We start from the raw sequence: 15,102 nt of genomic DNA on the forward strand, positions 1-15,102 counted from the left end.
AAATGATTCAGACATTGATGTTGCCTATCTTTATCAACAGTTGATACTGCATAGGCATGAACCTTATATGTATGTTACATGACAGATGGTCTAAGGTAAATAAATTACTCATCATAAGAGATTTGAAGCCACAGTGAATCACATCTACACTAAAGATAAAATGCTCCCTGATTTAAGATTTTCCGTTTCCAAAGCTGCTTCAAAATATAAGGCCTCTGTTCATCAGAATGTAATGTCCAACAGACAGAAAGGCTTCCTTGTTGTGCTGAAGCTGAGGAAACCCTCAGTGGTCTATGAGAATTGCAAACTGTGCCTTAGTCAGTTCTTAACAGCATCATTTTCTCATACTGTCTTTGTAAAGATAGAAGCATTTTCTACTAGAGAGTAAGGTTTTTCTTTTTTTGTTTTGGCCACCAGTCAGAGAAGTACAGGAAACTCAATCTGTAACCATTGCTTAAATAAAAGGATACTTATAATTTAAAAGGGATTAAATTATCATTGCCCTTTTTTTTTGTACATGCATTGTACAACATTGTACATATATGCAGTAGATCTGATTCTTTCTTTGGAATGTCAATTAGAAGAACATTGAACTTCATTCTCTGACCACAGAGGACTCTCCCTTCTCCAGATTCCATAGTATGATACCTGAACACTAGAGAAACCTTGGAAGATGTCTGAAATGTATGTTTATTTCTGCCCGTCATGTGAGTCATTCCTTCTCTGTGTTGGACTGTCAAGTAATAAGGAGGAAGGGCTTTCTGATGGAGTAGACCAAAGAGGGCATCTGCAGAGAGATGAAGTCGTCTCCTGCAGAGAAGCAGAGTCTTCAGCCGTGGAAGAGCAGTAGAGTATGGTCTCTTTTCTGGACATTTGTAATTGCCATTCTGAAATGTTCATCTCTCCCATACAAAGATATGGAACTGAAAACTGTGCTCCAGAATACAAAAAAGTTTTAGTTTTTAAATAATTTTGTGACAAAGTCCATGATATTCATGATAGGTGGCAGGAGAAATTAAAAATTCAAGGCATAAAATTATAATACTTTGCTATTTGTTTCTAATTTTTAAAAGTCATTATTTTCTCTAATAAAAAGTACTTATTAGGACATATTTAGTCCCCATTGGGAAATATTTTTTAGTATTATTCACCATACCAAATATTTATTTGTTACTTGTCAAAAATTTATTGGACTACAGGTAATGCGTTATGTATTTAAAGACAAAGGGAGAGATGAAGAATGGCAATAAGATGAGACTGGTTTTCTTCTCTTATTTTTAATATCATTCCAAAAAGTCCTCACCTAAATATGAGATGCTGATTCAAGTAGTCTCTCCAGTGTGTTCTGTTCTGACTGCCAAACTTTGGCCTTCCTGGCTTGTTTGGTCATATAGACCCTGACATGCCCTTCCTCATTCTTATTGAACACTTGGTAAGGCACTTCTTAGAGCAAAGTGTTCTTCCTTAAAAACTACATTAGGATCCTTTCTCTGTATGTAAACAATAGATAATGCATTTGCCTCTCAAAAGCACCTCTCATCAACAATTCCCTAATACCATAACAAAATATATTTTGAGACATCATTAGTGTTGATTGGGAAATGGGAGAGAAAAATTAAGATACACATTAAACTGTAATGATTATATTTGAAAGGACTGGATTAGATGACCTGGTGAGTTAAAAATTGTTAAATCTTAAGGAGATACAAAGACAGTTATAAAACTTATTTAAAGCTTGTTGAATCTTTATCTAATAAGCATGCTTTTATACACCATTTTCCAAAAATTGATTCATAATTCAGTCTTCTACTTAGTGAGATATCTTTCCTGGTTTATCTTTTTCATAGACCATGTCTCTGTATTATTTGGAAATGAAACAAATTGCAAATGATCTCTGGTTTAGGAGTTTGTCCTTCTGTGATATAATGTTTATAAACCCTGTATTTGAAAGTAGTTTTTACTAACGTATTATTATTTAAGTATTTTGATTTTATATATTATTTTGGACAATGATTTGTATTCTTTCAACTAAAAGAAAAAGGAAGGACTGCCACCTACAAGATATTTGCTTTAAGTATTTTTCAAACAATGATGATGGATTTGCTATGAGACCACTACATGTAATGAGAAAACTGAATAGATTATAGGTTGCTGCCCATCAGAATCTATTATATTTTTCTCTGTCTGACTTTGAGACATATACAAAAAGCAAAGCAGCAAATGTGGTAGCCTAAGTGTTTGACTGCAATTAAGCGAGTTAAATAAACCCAGAAGACTCAAAGATCAAAGAAAATCAAGTATAGTTGAAATAAGTCTAACTGATGGAAACTTACAGAGATCTATGTTAGTCAAAATGTCATTTCACAATTTCTAGGAAGGCAGTGTTTCACAGAGATTTACCTCATATATAGTTACATTTGGTTAACAGAAGCCACTTTTCAAAAATTTAGATATATCGTAAAATCTAACAAATTATTTTCAAGAATAGTATACATAATTCTGTATATGACCACCCTAGACAGCATATTAAAAAGCACAGACATTACTTTGCCAACAAAGGTCCATCTAGTCAAAGCTATGGTTTTTCCAGTGGTCATGTATGGATGTGAGAGTTGGACTATAAAGAAAGCTGAGCACCGAAGAATTGATGCTTTTGAACTGTGGTGTTGGAGAAGACTTGAGAGTCCCTTGGACTGCAAGGAGATCCAACCAGTCCGTTCTAAAAGAGATCAGTTCTGGGTGTTCATTGGAAGGACTGATGCTGAAGCTGAAACTCTTAATACTTTGACCACCTCATGCGAAGAACAGAATCATTTGAAAAGACCCTGATGCTGGGAAAGATTGAAGGCAGAAGGAGAAGGGAATGACAGAGGATGAGATGGTTGGATGGCATCACTGACTCAGTGGACATGAGTTTGAGTGAACTCCGGGAGTTGGTGATGGACAGGGAGGCCTGGCATGCTGCAGTCCATGGGGTCGCAGAGTCGGACACGACTGAGTGACTAAACTGACTAACTGATTGATACATAATTCATTTAAAATAGTCAACAATTCGAGACCTTGCCTCACAAGGTTTAAAATCAAACCATTTAGATTAAACTTTATGATATTTTATTACTTTACCCTGTTCATGTGAAAATTGGTTAAGTTCTCTTGTTGAAAAATTAAAAATGAATACAAGAAAATAGCTTCCTTAACTTATTTAAAATATATGGATGATAATTACTTGGTAATAGCATGCATTTATTACTGTTAATTATATTATTAAACTTGCATGAAAATAATTTTGAGTTTGTGTTTAGAGGACTGTTACAAATAACATTTTTTGCAACACATTCACACAGCAAAATATTACTTTCAAATTCTTTAATTGAAATAATCACAGTAAGCGACTCCTTATCAATTTTATTTCAATAAGGCATTGGCCTTGCTATGAGAACTCACTAATAAAACCGTTGACTAGAAATGTCACCTTTCTTGATGGAAACAGCCAAAATCTAATAATATTATTTCTCTTTCCTCCACAGTGGAACACCCTGACAAAATGGCTAATGACCAAGGTACGGTGGTTTTCATCTGTCATTTTTTCCCTCCTTGAGTCAATGCTGTCTTTTAGAAATGTCAGTCATTATTTCGTTTTCTTCTTTCTACCTGGGCCACACACCTGATGAAGCAGACACTACTGCGATAATTAATCTTGTTAATGAAGTTCTGCTTGGCTGAGGTTTCGGCTCTGATAGGGAGGATGTAAATTTTCTTGAGAGGAAATTGTTTTGTCTCCATTCTGAAGGACCAATTAAAATGTCAAGCTTCTTTGTATGAAATAAATTTTTAGTCTCTGTCTGCACTTCTGAATAATTCACATTAAGTATAATTAAGTTCAGCATAATTTTCAAGCTGCTCTTGCACCCTTTCATGAGCTCTGGATTAAAGTTCTGTAGCTCGACAGAGAAGACCCATAAATCATGTGTGCTTTTCCTCTACAATGAGCTTCTTTTCATACATTAAAACAAAGTTAGGTCAACTTTTTTTAGGGCAATACTTTTGTTCATTTTGAAGCCAGAAAGTTTTCATTTTAAGAATAAGGTGCCAGTTTGACCTGCAGCGTTTTTTCCTCCTTCTGCTTATTTGCTAAAGGCTGATTTGTGTAGAGAATCAGAGATGGTTTTACACAAAGGAAAATGGAGATAAATCAAATCCATCAATTCTCAGGTAGATAGGAATTTATTCCTGTGATTTGTAGACTGATATATTAAGATTCCATTCTTTTGCACGAAGGATAATTAGTAAAATGCCAAAGGGGAAAAAAAAAGGGTAGTTTATGCATTTGATTTTTATAGGATGTTATAGTCTTCAAAAAGTGAGCATTTGGAAATACTCATACTGATGACCGTTGTTATTGTGAGTATTGGTTCAGAGCTCACAGCTCGTATAACTGTTTCCTGTTTGAGACATTATTGTCAACATAACCTCCCTACCATCATCATACTCATAAGGCATCATGGTGTAGACTGTGGGAAAATATGCTTTTCAACAAGAATACTTTTCAGCTGTTGACAAATACTAAGAATCTGAATGTTATTTCACTAACAGTAGCAGATTGTCTACATGAGCAGTATTTTATTTAATGATCCTGTATTCAGGTTTATCTCTGGGTCCTTATATCATCCCGCTGCTTAAGAGAACATGGCCAACACTTCATGCAGGCAATAACTGAAATGATGCAATGCACAGAAATGTCCGCCCAGGGTTAAAGTTTCCGTTAATCATTCCCTGATAACACAGTTAGAATCCGCCTGCAGTGGTGGAGACCCCGGTTTGATTCTTGGGTTGGGAAGATCCTGGAGAAGGGATAGGCTACCCACTCCAGTATTCTTAAGGTTCCCTGGTGGGTTAAGAATCCACCCACAATGCGGGAGACCCGGATTTGATCTGAGTTGGGAAGATACCCTGGAGAAGGGAAAGGCTACCCACTCCAGTATTCTGGCCTGAAGAATTCCATTGACTGTACAGTTCATGGGGTCACAAACAGTCGGACACAACTGAGTGACTTTCACTTCATTTAATCACCTATATGTTACTGCCTGCTTATACTTAAAATATTTTCGTAAGATCAATATCTACTAAACAGTAATATTTGTAAAGCCACTAATGATAAGTAATTGGCAGCTAGCATGTATTTTATTTAGGTAAATGAAACATTCAGTTCAGTTCAGTTCAGTCGCTCAGTCGTGTCCGACTCTTTGCGACCCCATGAATCAGAGCACGCCAGGCCTCCCTGTCCATCACCAACTCCCGAAGTTCACTCAAACTCACGTCCATCGAGTCGGTGATGCCATCCAGCCATCTTATTCTCTGTCATCCCCTTCTCCTCCTGCCCCCAATCCCTCCCAGCATCAGAGTCTTTTCCAGTGAACTAGTGCTATCTAAATTCAAGCTGGAATAGTTAATTAGCAGAATTTATAATTTCAATTAAAAATAATGAAAACAACTTTGCATAGCATTCTTAAATGAATTTGGAGCTTCCACAGGCAGGCAACTCCTAATTTTTCAAATTATGTTTAGAAAAAAATATATATAAGAGAATATGAAAACATTTTTTAAATAGCTGAACCGGATAAAAAGTTACATTATTAGCCATTTGAGTGACAGTATGCTCAAGCTTCTCAATGTAGTGGATTTCCAATTGTTTCTGGATCCCTTTTAATTTTTTTTGCTGTTATTTGTTCATTGTTTTGGTAATAATATTTTCAGCTACCAAGAAATATATTTTGTACAGTCTCTTTGGTCACACACTCTCCATGGATTTTACTCAGATCCTCACATTGGCAGTGAAATCAGATCAATTACTAGGAAAAAAAGGAATTCCCAAGAATTATTGCCAGTGGCTGTGTTCATATAGTTGTTCTTTTTCTTCATCTAACATTACTTTGATTCTGTCACATATTATACTACTTGGTCCCCTTACTCAAGCACAAGTGGTATACAGTTGGTCAAATTGATAGGTTCTAAATTTTACATCAAACTCTAATTACTTGTAAAATTGAGAGGGAGTGACAGCATGTAATTTAATGGTTATAAGCCAGATCTTTAAATTCTTACAAAGAAAGCATATAAAATTTGTTGCCCATCCAAAACTCTTTGAAAACAAAATCAGACTTAGTGCTCAAAAAATAACCCAGTTTAAAGATTCCTCTAAGATTGATGGGAATAATAGGAAAAGTCTGCTCGGAAGATCCCCACTCTCCGTACACAGCAAATCAGCTGGATATGCATTATTGTGCTCTCTGTTAGACCAGTTTGTCCCCTTCCCATGGCGAAATGATTCCACAGTTATATTTACGACAAGCGCTGAATTTCTATTGAAAGAAAATTTGCTCAGAGAGAAAATTTAGCACCCAGGGTCAAAGTTAACCTTGCAAAGATGAATCCTAAATAGAAAAGCAGGAGGTCGAGTTTGACTCATGAGAAAAAGGGAGAAAAGTTTTGATTGTTTTTAAAAAGTGTCACTGTGATCTCTTGTTACAATTACCTTTTCTTGGAATTTAATATCTGCCCTGAAGAACATAAATATGAAAACAAAAAATCAGTTATGTTTGAGTCACTTCTGATTGGGGGAAAATGTTTTCTTCTGAGTAATAGCAATGCTAGTATGAAAATGATGGATGATTTACATAGAACTCCTTTTCCCCTTCATGTAAGTGTAAATTGATCAGATCTAGCGTTTTCACATCTCTTGTTCCACATCTTAATTATTTCTCTAGGCTCTTGTAGGCACAAGCGGCCAATAAGTTTTAAAGTAATCATGGGATTTTAGAGGTTAATTGCAGATTTACTCTTTTGGAGGGTCAGTTGGGGAAGGGAAAGTGAGCGGAAAGGATACAGACTGTGTTCCTTTTTTTAATTTTTCATATTTTGGTAAAAACCCTGTCAATTTGTCTGTGTCTGTCTGGTTGTGTATAATGGTAAAATTAATCCTTGTGAAGCTTTCACCACCAATTGCTGTTCTAAGAGTTTAACATGTATTGACTCATTTAATCCACATAACAATGTGTGTGTGTATTAAGTCACTGCAGACATGTCTGACCCTTTGCGACCCTGTGAACTGTAGCCCACTAGGCTGCTCTGTCCATGGGGTTCTCCAGGCAAAAAGACTGGAGTGGGTTGCCATGCCCTCCTCCAAGGGATCTTCCTGACCCAGGGTTCAAAGCCACATCTCTTTCATGTCTTGCACTGGCAGGCAGGTTCTTTACCACTTGTGCCACCTGGGAATTCTGTGGGAGATACACTGTCATTTTCCCCAGTTTACTGATAAAGAAGCTGAAGCTCACAGAGTTCAAGTGATTTTCTTGTGGACACACAGCTGGTAAGCTGCAAGACCATGATTCAAACCCAGACAGCCATCTTCCAAAGCCCCTATTTTGAACCACCAAGTGTATCCATGGTTACATGCTACAACACAACCACACACAGCACTTTTGACGTATATCTGTGAAGTCCCTGCATCTAAACTGGGCTTTAGATGGATACTTTCCTAATATCAGCCTTTCTTTCCCCAATTCAGTGACTATATACAAAGCAGTTATCAATCTGAGATCATCCTGTAAGTGGGAGGTGGCAGCACTGACTATATGATCCTGACAGTCCTTTATCTCAGGAAACACAAGCGTGGTGCTGTCTCTACTGCCTTGGTCAGCTCTAGCGGCCAATACAAAACACCACAGTCTGGGTGGGTTAAGTAACAAATGTATTTTCTCATAGTTCTGGAGGCTGGAAGTCTCAGATCAGGGTTTGGCAAGGTTGGTTTCTGGTGAGAGCTCTCTTCCTGGCTTGCAGACTGCTACCTTCTTGCTGAATTGTCCTCACAGGGTGGAGAGAGAGAGAGTGAGCTATGACCCTGCTTATAAGGATGCTAATCTTATTGGATCAGGGCCCCACCCTTATGACCTCATTTAACTTCAAGTACTTCTATAAAGACCTGTATCTCCTAATACAGTCACACTGGGTGTCACGAATTCAACATATGGATTTGTGGGACGGGGAGGACATAATTCAGTACATACCATCTACTTTCAAAACCAAAACTGTTCTTTCACTGATTCTCTTTCCAGATTTTCAAATGAAGAAGCAGAAAAAATTGTTGTGCAAGTCACTCAGATACAGTGTCAGGCAGAGCTGGAACTCAAACATGTTTATCTCTGATTCCCAGAGTGTGTTGGCTTTCCTTTGTAGACTGTTGCTCTATTTGTGAAAAAATTGGCTTTTTGTTTTTCTACAATCAGCTTAAACCTTTTTAGATCTTCAAACAGAAGCATTTGTTAAAGCGTCTTGTTTGGGGATCACAGTGGAGGATAGTCATAACTATAAAGTATGACCAATTCTCCAAAGTAATTATTAGATCAAACTTTTAATCGTAAATGATTGCTTTTGCACCCTTGAGCAAGTGAAAGGAATGGTAGTTGCACAATTGTGTACAAATCTTTGTGATCCCATGGACTGTAGCCTGCCTGGCTCCTCTGTCTATGAAATTCTCCAGGAAAGAATACTGGGGTGGGTTGCCATTTCCTTCTCCAGGCGATCTTTCTGACGCAGGGATCAAATCCAGGTCTCCTGCATTGCAGGCATATTCTTTACCAACTGAGCCACTAGGGAAGCATTTAACCCCAAAATGTTATCCTCTGTGTTGAGCTGTCGATAATGTAAAAACTGGTAATTCTTAGCATGAACACAAATGTTTTCAGTTTCATACGTGTTTCCGTGCTTGCCCACCAGGGCTATAGTGCAGATGCTGTGGCCATGACATTGTGTCATAAACAGGAATCCTCATGAAATGATCTGTGTCACTGATGATATGAATTATGAGGAAAAATGGCTTGCTTCGAGCACCGTCAAGTATCTTTAATTCACCATGGCCTGCAGAGGGGTGATGTAAAACAAGAGACCTGGAAAAGAGGCATAAATTCACAGGCCAGTTTTTAAATCCAGATGAAGGCGGCCTGCTGAGAATTGCCCTCCCACTGCCGAGAGAGAATTACACTCCTCTGAATGGTGGTAATGGCTGGTAATGCTCCGGGCTTTCCCTTCAGCTCAGTGTGTGATGGAAGAGAACCGGAATGCAATCGGATGCCTGAGATGCTAGCACCATGCTGACACTGTGAGCTCCAGTGTGGATTTGGGCATGTGACTGAACTCCTCTCAGCATCCTCACCTGTAAAATGATGATTTAGCCCAAATGATCTTTGATTTCTTTTAAGTTTAAGATGATCAAATTTTAGAGTTGGTATTAGAAAACTAAAACCCAGGCACAGCATCTTCGCGTCGGGGAGCACTTCTCATGTCGGCACTCCCACTGTACATCTGCCACTCTCCTGTGCATTGTACATGTTCTATCATATTTAGTTCTCACAATATCCTTAGAGATGCAGAAAGTAAAACTCCTAAGAGGTTAAACCTTGCCCAAAGACTCACAGTATGTAAGTAGTTAGGCTGAGATATATACCCAGGCTAAGTAGCTTGAGAATCTCTGCTCAGAACCAATGTATAATTTCTGGAAATGCAGTAAGTTAGTCAACTCCTACTTTGTTATCAGGAAAGTGAAACTTACACACCCTTCCCGTAAATTCACCCAGTTTAAAGGTGTTCAGGGTATTCAGGCCAAGTACTTGACGTTACACCGGCCATTTTCCACCTCAACAAGTTTAATTTCAGGAATAAACAGAATGTTAATTGTTTCCAGTTTTAGAGAAATAAGCTTTTCAAAGCAGTCTAGTCAAGCTTGGAATTTAGTTAATGTAATTCAGATTTTGCAGGATTTGGATCACAGGAGCTAGGCTGCTGTTTGAGAAATTGACACCTTTAGCACCTTTTGATGGGAGTCATTTAATTGAAAATGAAAACCTCATTTTATCCTGTTATCCTGTGTAATTTCAACTCACTTTATTAGTCAACTGCTTGCTACACTCCCTTGAAAAAAACTACTCTCACATATGTTTTCTTAGCTCCAGAATTTTGCAATTCTGGAAATTAGAGTGTTAAAAAAAAAAAAAAAAAACAACTAGAGGCCCAAAATGAGTTATGTGCTTTTGATAAAATACCCTCTCCCCAGCAAGCAACCAAGAAACTGCCTAGTCAACCTCTCAGAAGTTATTATGTTTTAATAGGTAACTTTGAAAGAAAAAAAAGTACGTCGTGCTTATACAAGTTAACATGATTCATGGTATGGTTTTAATCTTCTCAGACCTGAAAGCTAGACATTTTCATTAATAAACCCTCAAAAAGATATCTTAAGCAAGTCCTTATTGTCAAGCCCACTGTGATGCCCAGGGTCTTTCTTTGTCATAGATACCGGCCAAATAGTAAGTTCCTAGCTTTGTTGTCTGCCTGCTTTATCAGTCCTGGATTCTGCCTCGTCCGTTTTCTTTCTGAAACACAGATGGTTCACTGCTGCTTGCAGAACGAAGCCAGTTCTTTGACATCAAGGTCCTGGCTGTCTGACCTCAAATTTCCCCTTTTAGACTCACAACCAGTTTAACCCCTCCACGTGTGTTGCAGTCTGTTAACAAAGATCCACAAATCACTCTGGAAAAAAGAATTTTAAAACTCCACGCTCTAACTAGTACTGTCCTCTTAGCCTTAGCAGTGCACTCTCCCTTTCTCTGTTGAGACGAGTCCTTATCTTTGAAGGCTTCTTCTCAGTTGTCTTTTGTCCAAGAAGTCTTTGTTACCTTTCTGGTCATTTATTCTTCTGTGTGTCCATAACACCCAGTTTAGTCTCTGCTATGCTGTTTGTTTCTTGTAGTTCATCTATATATGTATCCCCAACGTCTTGGCCAGGTTGTAAATTCTTTGGTGGCAAAGAGCTAGACTCATTCACATTGTCATCTCTGTCTCCCTACACCCCCAATCTCTAGTTTGGAAACTATCATATTGACTGATAAGACTGATAAGAGTTTGTTGAATTGAATTATGACACAGATATGTGGGAAACAGAGTAATCTGGAAAGATAGACTTTACCATCTCATCCAAAGTATCATTTGGAAAACCCAAAAGTAATAGTGCTCGTGCCTGAGGGATACTGTGCAGTCAGCCCTCCCTATCTTCCTGTTCCAAACCTGCAGATTCAGCCAGTGTTGGATCCTGTCCTCTTTTACCTATTATATTTGAGCATCCATAGATTTTGGCCTCTGAGGCAAGTCCTGGACCCAATCCCTGCAGGTACTGAGGGATGACTGTAAAGGTGATTGAACTTAGGGGGATGAAAAAGACATGAAAATATTTTTTCCAGTAAGGAAAATGTATCTTCAACATTCATCTATTAAATTAAAGCTGAACAGAAAGACAAGTTCTCTGTGATCCAGGAAAAGGTGGTCACATTGTAGATTATTTGATCCACTGTGTCCTTTTCTTGACCTTTACCCTTCTCTGTGGAGGTTCTTCACCCTTTTCACCTTTCTTGACCTTCTCTGTCATTTACTGTCAGAGAAAATGTATACACTTGCCATTCACCAGCTGCTCCTGATCCTGCCTATGTAGAGAACAAAATCAAAAGTAGTGGGTGCAGATGAGTTTTTGAAATTCCAAGTGTGCGATATGAAAGCAGTTGGACTCATTTTGACAACCTGTTTAAAACTATTTGCCTAGCACTGTTCTGGATGTGATGAAACATAAGAAAGAAGTATGGTTCCACGGGTTCATTTTCAAAATGATTCAGTATAGTTAGGATGTAAAGACTCGCGGCCCAATATGAAAAGTATGAAATGCTAAAGCAGGTGGTACTGTCTGCATATGTGTGTTATAGGGTTTCAGATAGGAATCACCATGAGTAGTAGTAAAAAAAGACTTCGTAGGATCCAGTAGTTTAAATATGTGAGTAAAACTTGAGTCAGCACAAATGACTACAGAGGGAAAATGACTTGAACTTTGATTCAGAAAAATCCTAGAATGGGAAAAGCAAGAGGCTGCTCAAAGAGTGAGGATTGCAAAATGTGTTCAGGACATGATTAGGGCACAGCTATACGGACTAGAACACTGGTAGAGATAGATTGGTAACCGGGCTTTTGCTATTTCTCTCTGCTCTAGCACAGCAGTTCTCAGGGCTTTTTATTCTGAAATACATCGAGTGCCTGTGGTTTACACTGACTTCTGAAGACCAGCAGTGTTCCCCTGCGTCCCGAATCCTGCAAACCCCATTCACTCTGGACTGCTGATACCGATCAAACATTGTTTGAGGGGAACAGCATCAGTGAGAGTGAGGGTCGGGGAGGGGAAAGGAAAATACGGAACAGGAGCAGGGCTTCACTATCCATCATCAACTCTTTAAAGGGTTTTCTAGCTCTTTGGCTCCACTTCTGTTATGCCTTTTCTGAAAGGACACCTTCACTTGTCCCAGTCCTTTGCGTGGTAACAAAGACAACTATTTCGTTGCTTTTCCAAAGTCTGTTGTGTTTTGTGTGCCTTACTGAGCATGGAGCTGCCATCTTAAGTCAAACCCGCACAGCAAAGCCCTCCCATTCGTACACCCTGATCAACTCTAGGAGATGCTCTAATTTCTGCCCACATTCACTCCATATTCATCTTTCATTTATTAAATTGCTCAGTAATGGTAAAACCATCATCATCAAAGTCAGACAGATTTAACCACTTAAAATGAGTATGTTAGTTAGTCTTTCTGAGCCACAGTTTGCTCATCTATAAAACAGAGCTAATAATGTCTATATCATGAATTTGTAATTAATAGTGTCCTCACCCTATTTATTATAGGAGTCTTTCCTGTTGTATTTAAGTTGTTCTTCACACTCAGCTAGAATCATCTCTCCAGAATGCTTATTTGATTGAGTCACTTCTGCTTAAAATACCTTCAGTGGATCTGTCCCCTATAAGAAAAACTCTAGACTCTTTTGTAAAGCATATAATGAGTTTTATGATTTCATCTTGGCTTCTTTCTCTAAGCTTACCCAGTTTGTTCTTCTCTGGTACTTTTACATTTATCTTTTAATTCCCAGGTGTCACCCCTGAAAACTCAGGGGACACCCTGAGTGAGGCCACCTCACATGTCACCCCTGAAACACCTTCCATCATTTTTCTGGGTGGAAATAGTCAATAGTCCTGTTTTTCCATGTGCACCTACTTAAAATTTTTTTTAACTTTTGAATTTTACAATGTAGTTATTATTCACTTAACATATTTTCTCCACTAGATTATGAACCTCTGCAATAGTCCTTTTATATTACTAATGCTCCGAGCAGTGGGTGTTCCACTCAACACATTTGCGGACTAGATGGATGGACCATGGACAGACACATGAATGAAGAAGTTCTGTGCTCCAGCCATATTATTATTTACACATGCTAACAGTACAGCCAGCAGCATGCTCCCATTCTAGTGTTTTCATACTACAGTTACAGCTTCCCTATAATAGTCACTTGGAGAAGAAAGAGCATCCGTGCTCTTCTGTTACTGCTTGCTGTGCTACTTGGCAATTTCACTAACACACAAACATAACTCACACTGACTTTTGGAGAGACTTGTGGACCATCAAGGCGGGGGAAGCTATAAGTCCCATAGACTTTGGGAATGGTTGCTCCTTTATAATCCACGTAAGACCCTGCCTCATCTCCATGTTTCAGTCTGGTCAATGGGCAGGCTCTTGGGAAGATCTAGTCATCCAGGGAAGTGTCCATGTTTAAAGAATCAAGATGCTTTTTAGGTTTTCATAAACACTAGGCTGCCTCTAAAAGTGATTTCCTAGACCCATATGCTGGCCATTATCCCAGATACATTATCAGAAAGAATGTATTCAAAGAGATTCTTATGAGAGGAGATGATTCAGAGACCATTCAGCTTTACCATATCAGTGATATTATTAAGCATCACTACAAACAAAGCTAGTGGAGGTGATCAAATTCCAGTTGAGCTATTTCAAATCCTAAAAGATAATGCTGTGAAAGTGCTGCACTCAATATGTCAGCAAATTTGGAAAACTCAGCAGTGGCCACAGGACTGGAAAAGGTCAGTTTTCATTCCAATCCCTAAGAAAGGCAATGCCAAAGAATGCTCAAGCTATTGCACAATTGCACTTGTCTCACATGCTAGTAAAGTAATGCTCAAATTTTTCCAAGCCAGACTTCAACAATACATGAACTGTGAACTTCCAGATGTTCAAGCTGGTTTTAGAAAAGGTAGAGAAACCAGAGATCAAATTGCCAAGATCTGTTGGATGATCAAAAGAGCAAGAGAGTTCCAGAAAAACATCTATTTCTGCTTTCTTGACTATGCCAAAGCCTTTGACTGTGTGGATCACAATAAACTGGAAAATTCTGAAAGAGATGGGTATATCAGACCACCTGACCTACCTCCTGAGAAATCTTCATGCAGGTGAAGAAGCAACAGTTAGAACTGGACATGGAACAACAGACTGGTTCCAAATAGGAAACGGAGTACATCAAGGCTGTATATTGTCACCCTGCTTATTTAACTTATATGCAGAGTACATCATGGGAAATGCTGGGCTGGATAAAGCACAAGCTGGAATCAAGATTGCAAGGAGAAATATCAATAACCTCAGATATGCAGATGACACCACCCTTATGGCAGAAAGTGAAGAAAAATTTTAAAAACCTCTTGATGAACGTGAAAGAGGAGAGTGAAAAAGTTGACTTAAAGCTCAACATTCATAAAACTAAGATCCTGGCATCCAGTACCATCACTTCATGACAAATAAATGGAGAAACAATGGAAACAGTGATAGACTTTATTTTGGGGGGCTCCACAATCACTGCAGATGATGACTGCAGCCACGAAATTCAGATGCTTACTCCTTGGAAGAAAAGTTTTGATCAAACTAGACAGCATGTTAAAAAGCAGAGATATTACTTTGCCAACAAAGGTCCATCTAGTCAAGGCTATGGTTTTTCCAGTAGTCATGTATGGATGTGAGAGTTGGACTATAAAGAAAGCTGAGCACCAAAGAATTGATGCTTTTGAACTGTGGTGTTGGAAAAGATTCTTGAGAGTCCTTGGACTGCAAGGAGATCCAACCAGTCCATCCTAAAGGAAATCAGTCCTGAATATTCCTTGGAAGGACTGATGCTGAAGCTGAAACT

General features: G+C 38.5%; 1 protein-coding gene across 1 annotated transcript in view; it reads left to right on the top strand.

The window, feature by feature from the left end:
* The window catches only part of DCC (DCC netrin 1 receptor), an 887,682-nt gene that overhangs the window by 751,477 nt on the left and 121,103 nt on the right, over window positions 1-15,102 (top strand). Inside the window, exon 21 of the mRNA XM_088833422.1 lies at window positions 3,528-3,560. Coding sequence (XP_088689548.1) covers window positions 3,528-3,560 — 33 coding nt within the window. The remainder of the gene's footprint in view (window positions 1-3,527; window positions 3,561-15,102) is intronic.

The sequence above is a fragment of the Moschus berezovskii genome, chromosome 28 (assembly GCF_049115385.1).
Source record: "Moschus berezovskii isolate FMDL1 chromosome 28, NW_MosBer_1.0, whole genome shotgun sequence".
Lineage (NCBI taxonomy): Eukaryota > Metazoa > Chordata > Mammalia > Artiodactyla > Moschidae > Moschus > Moschus berezovskii.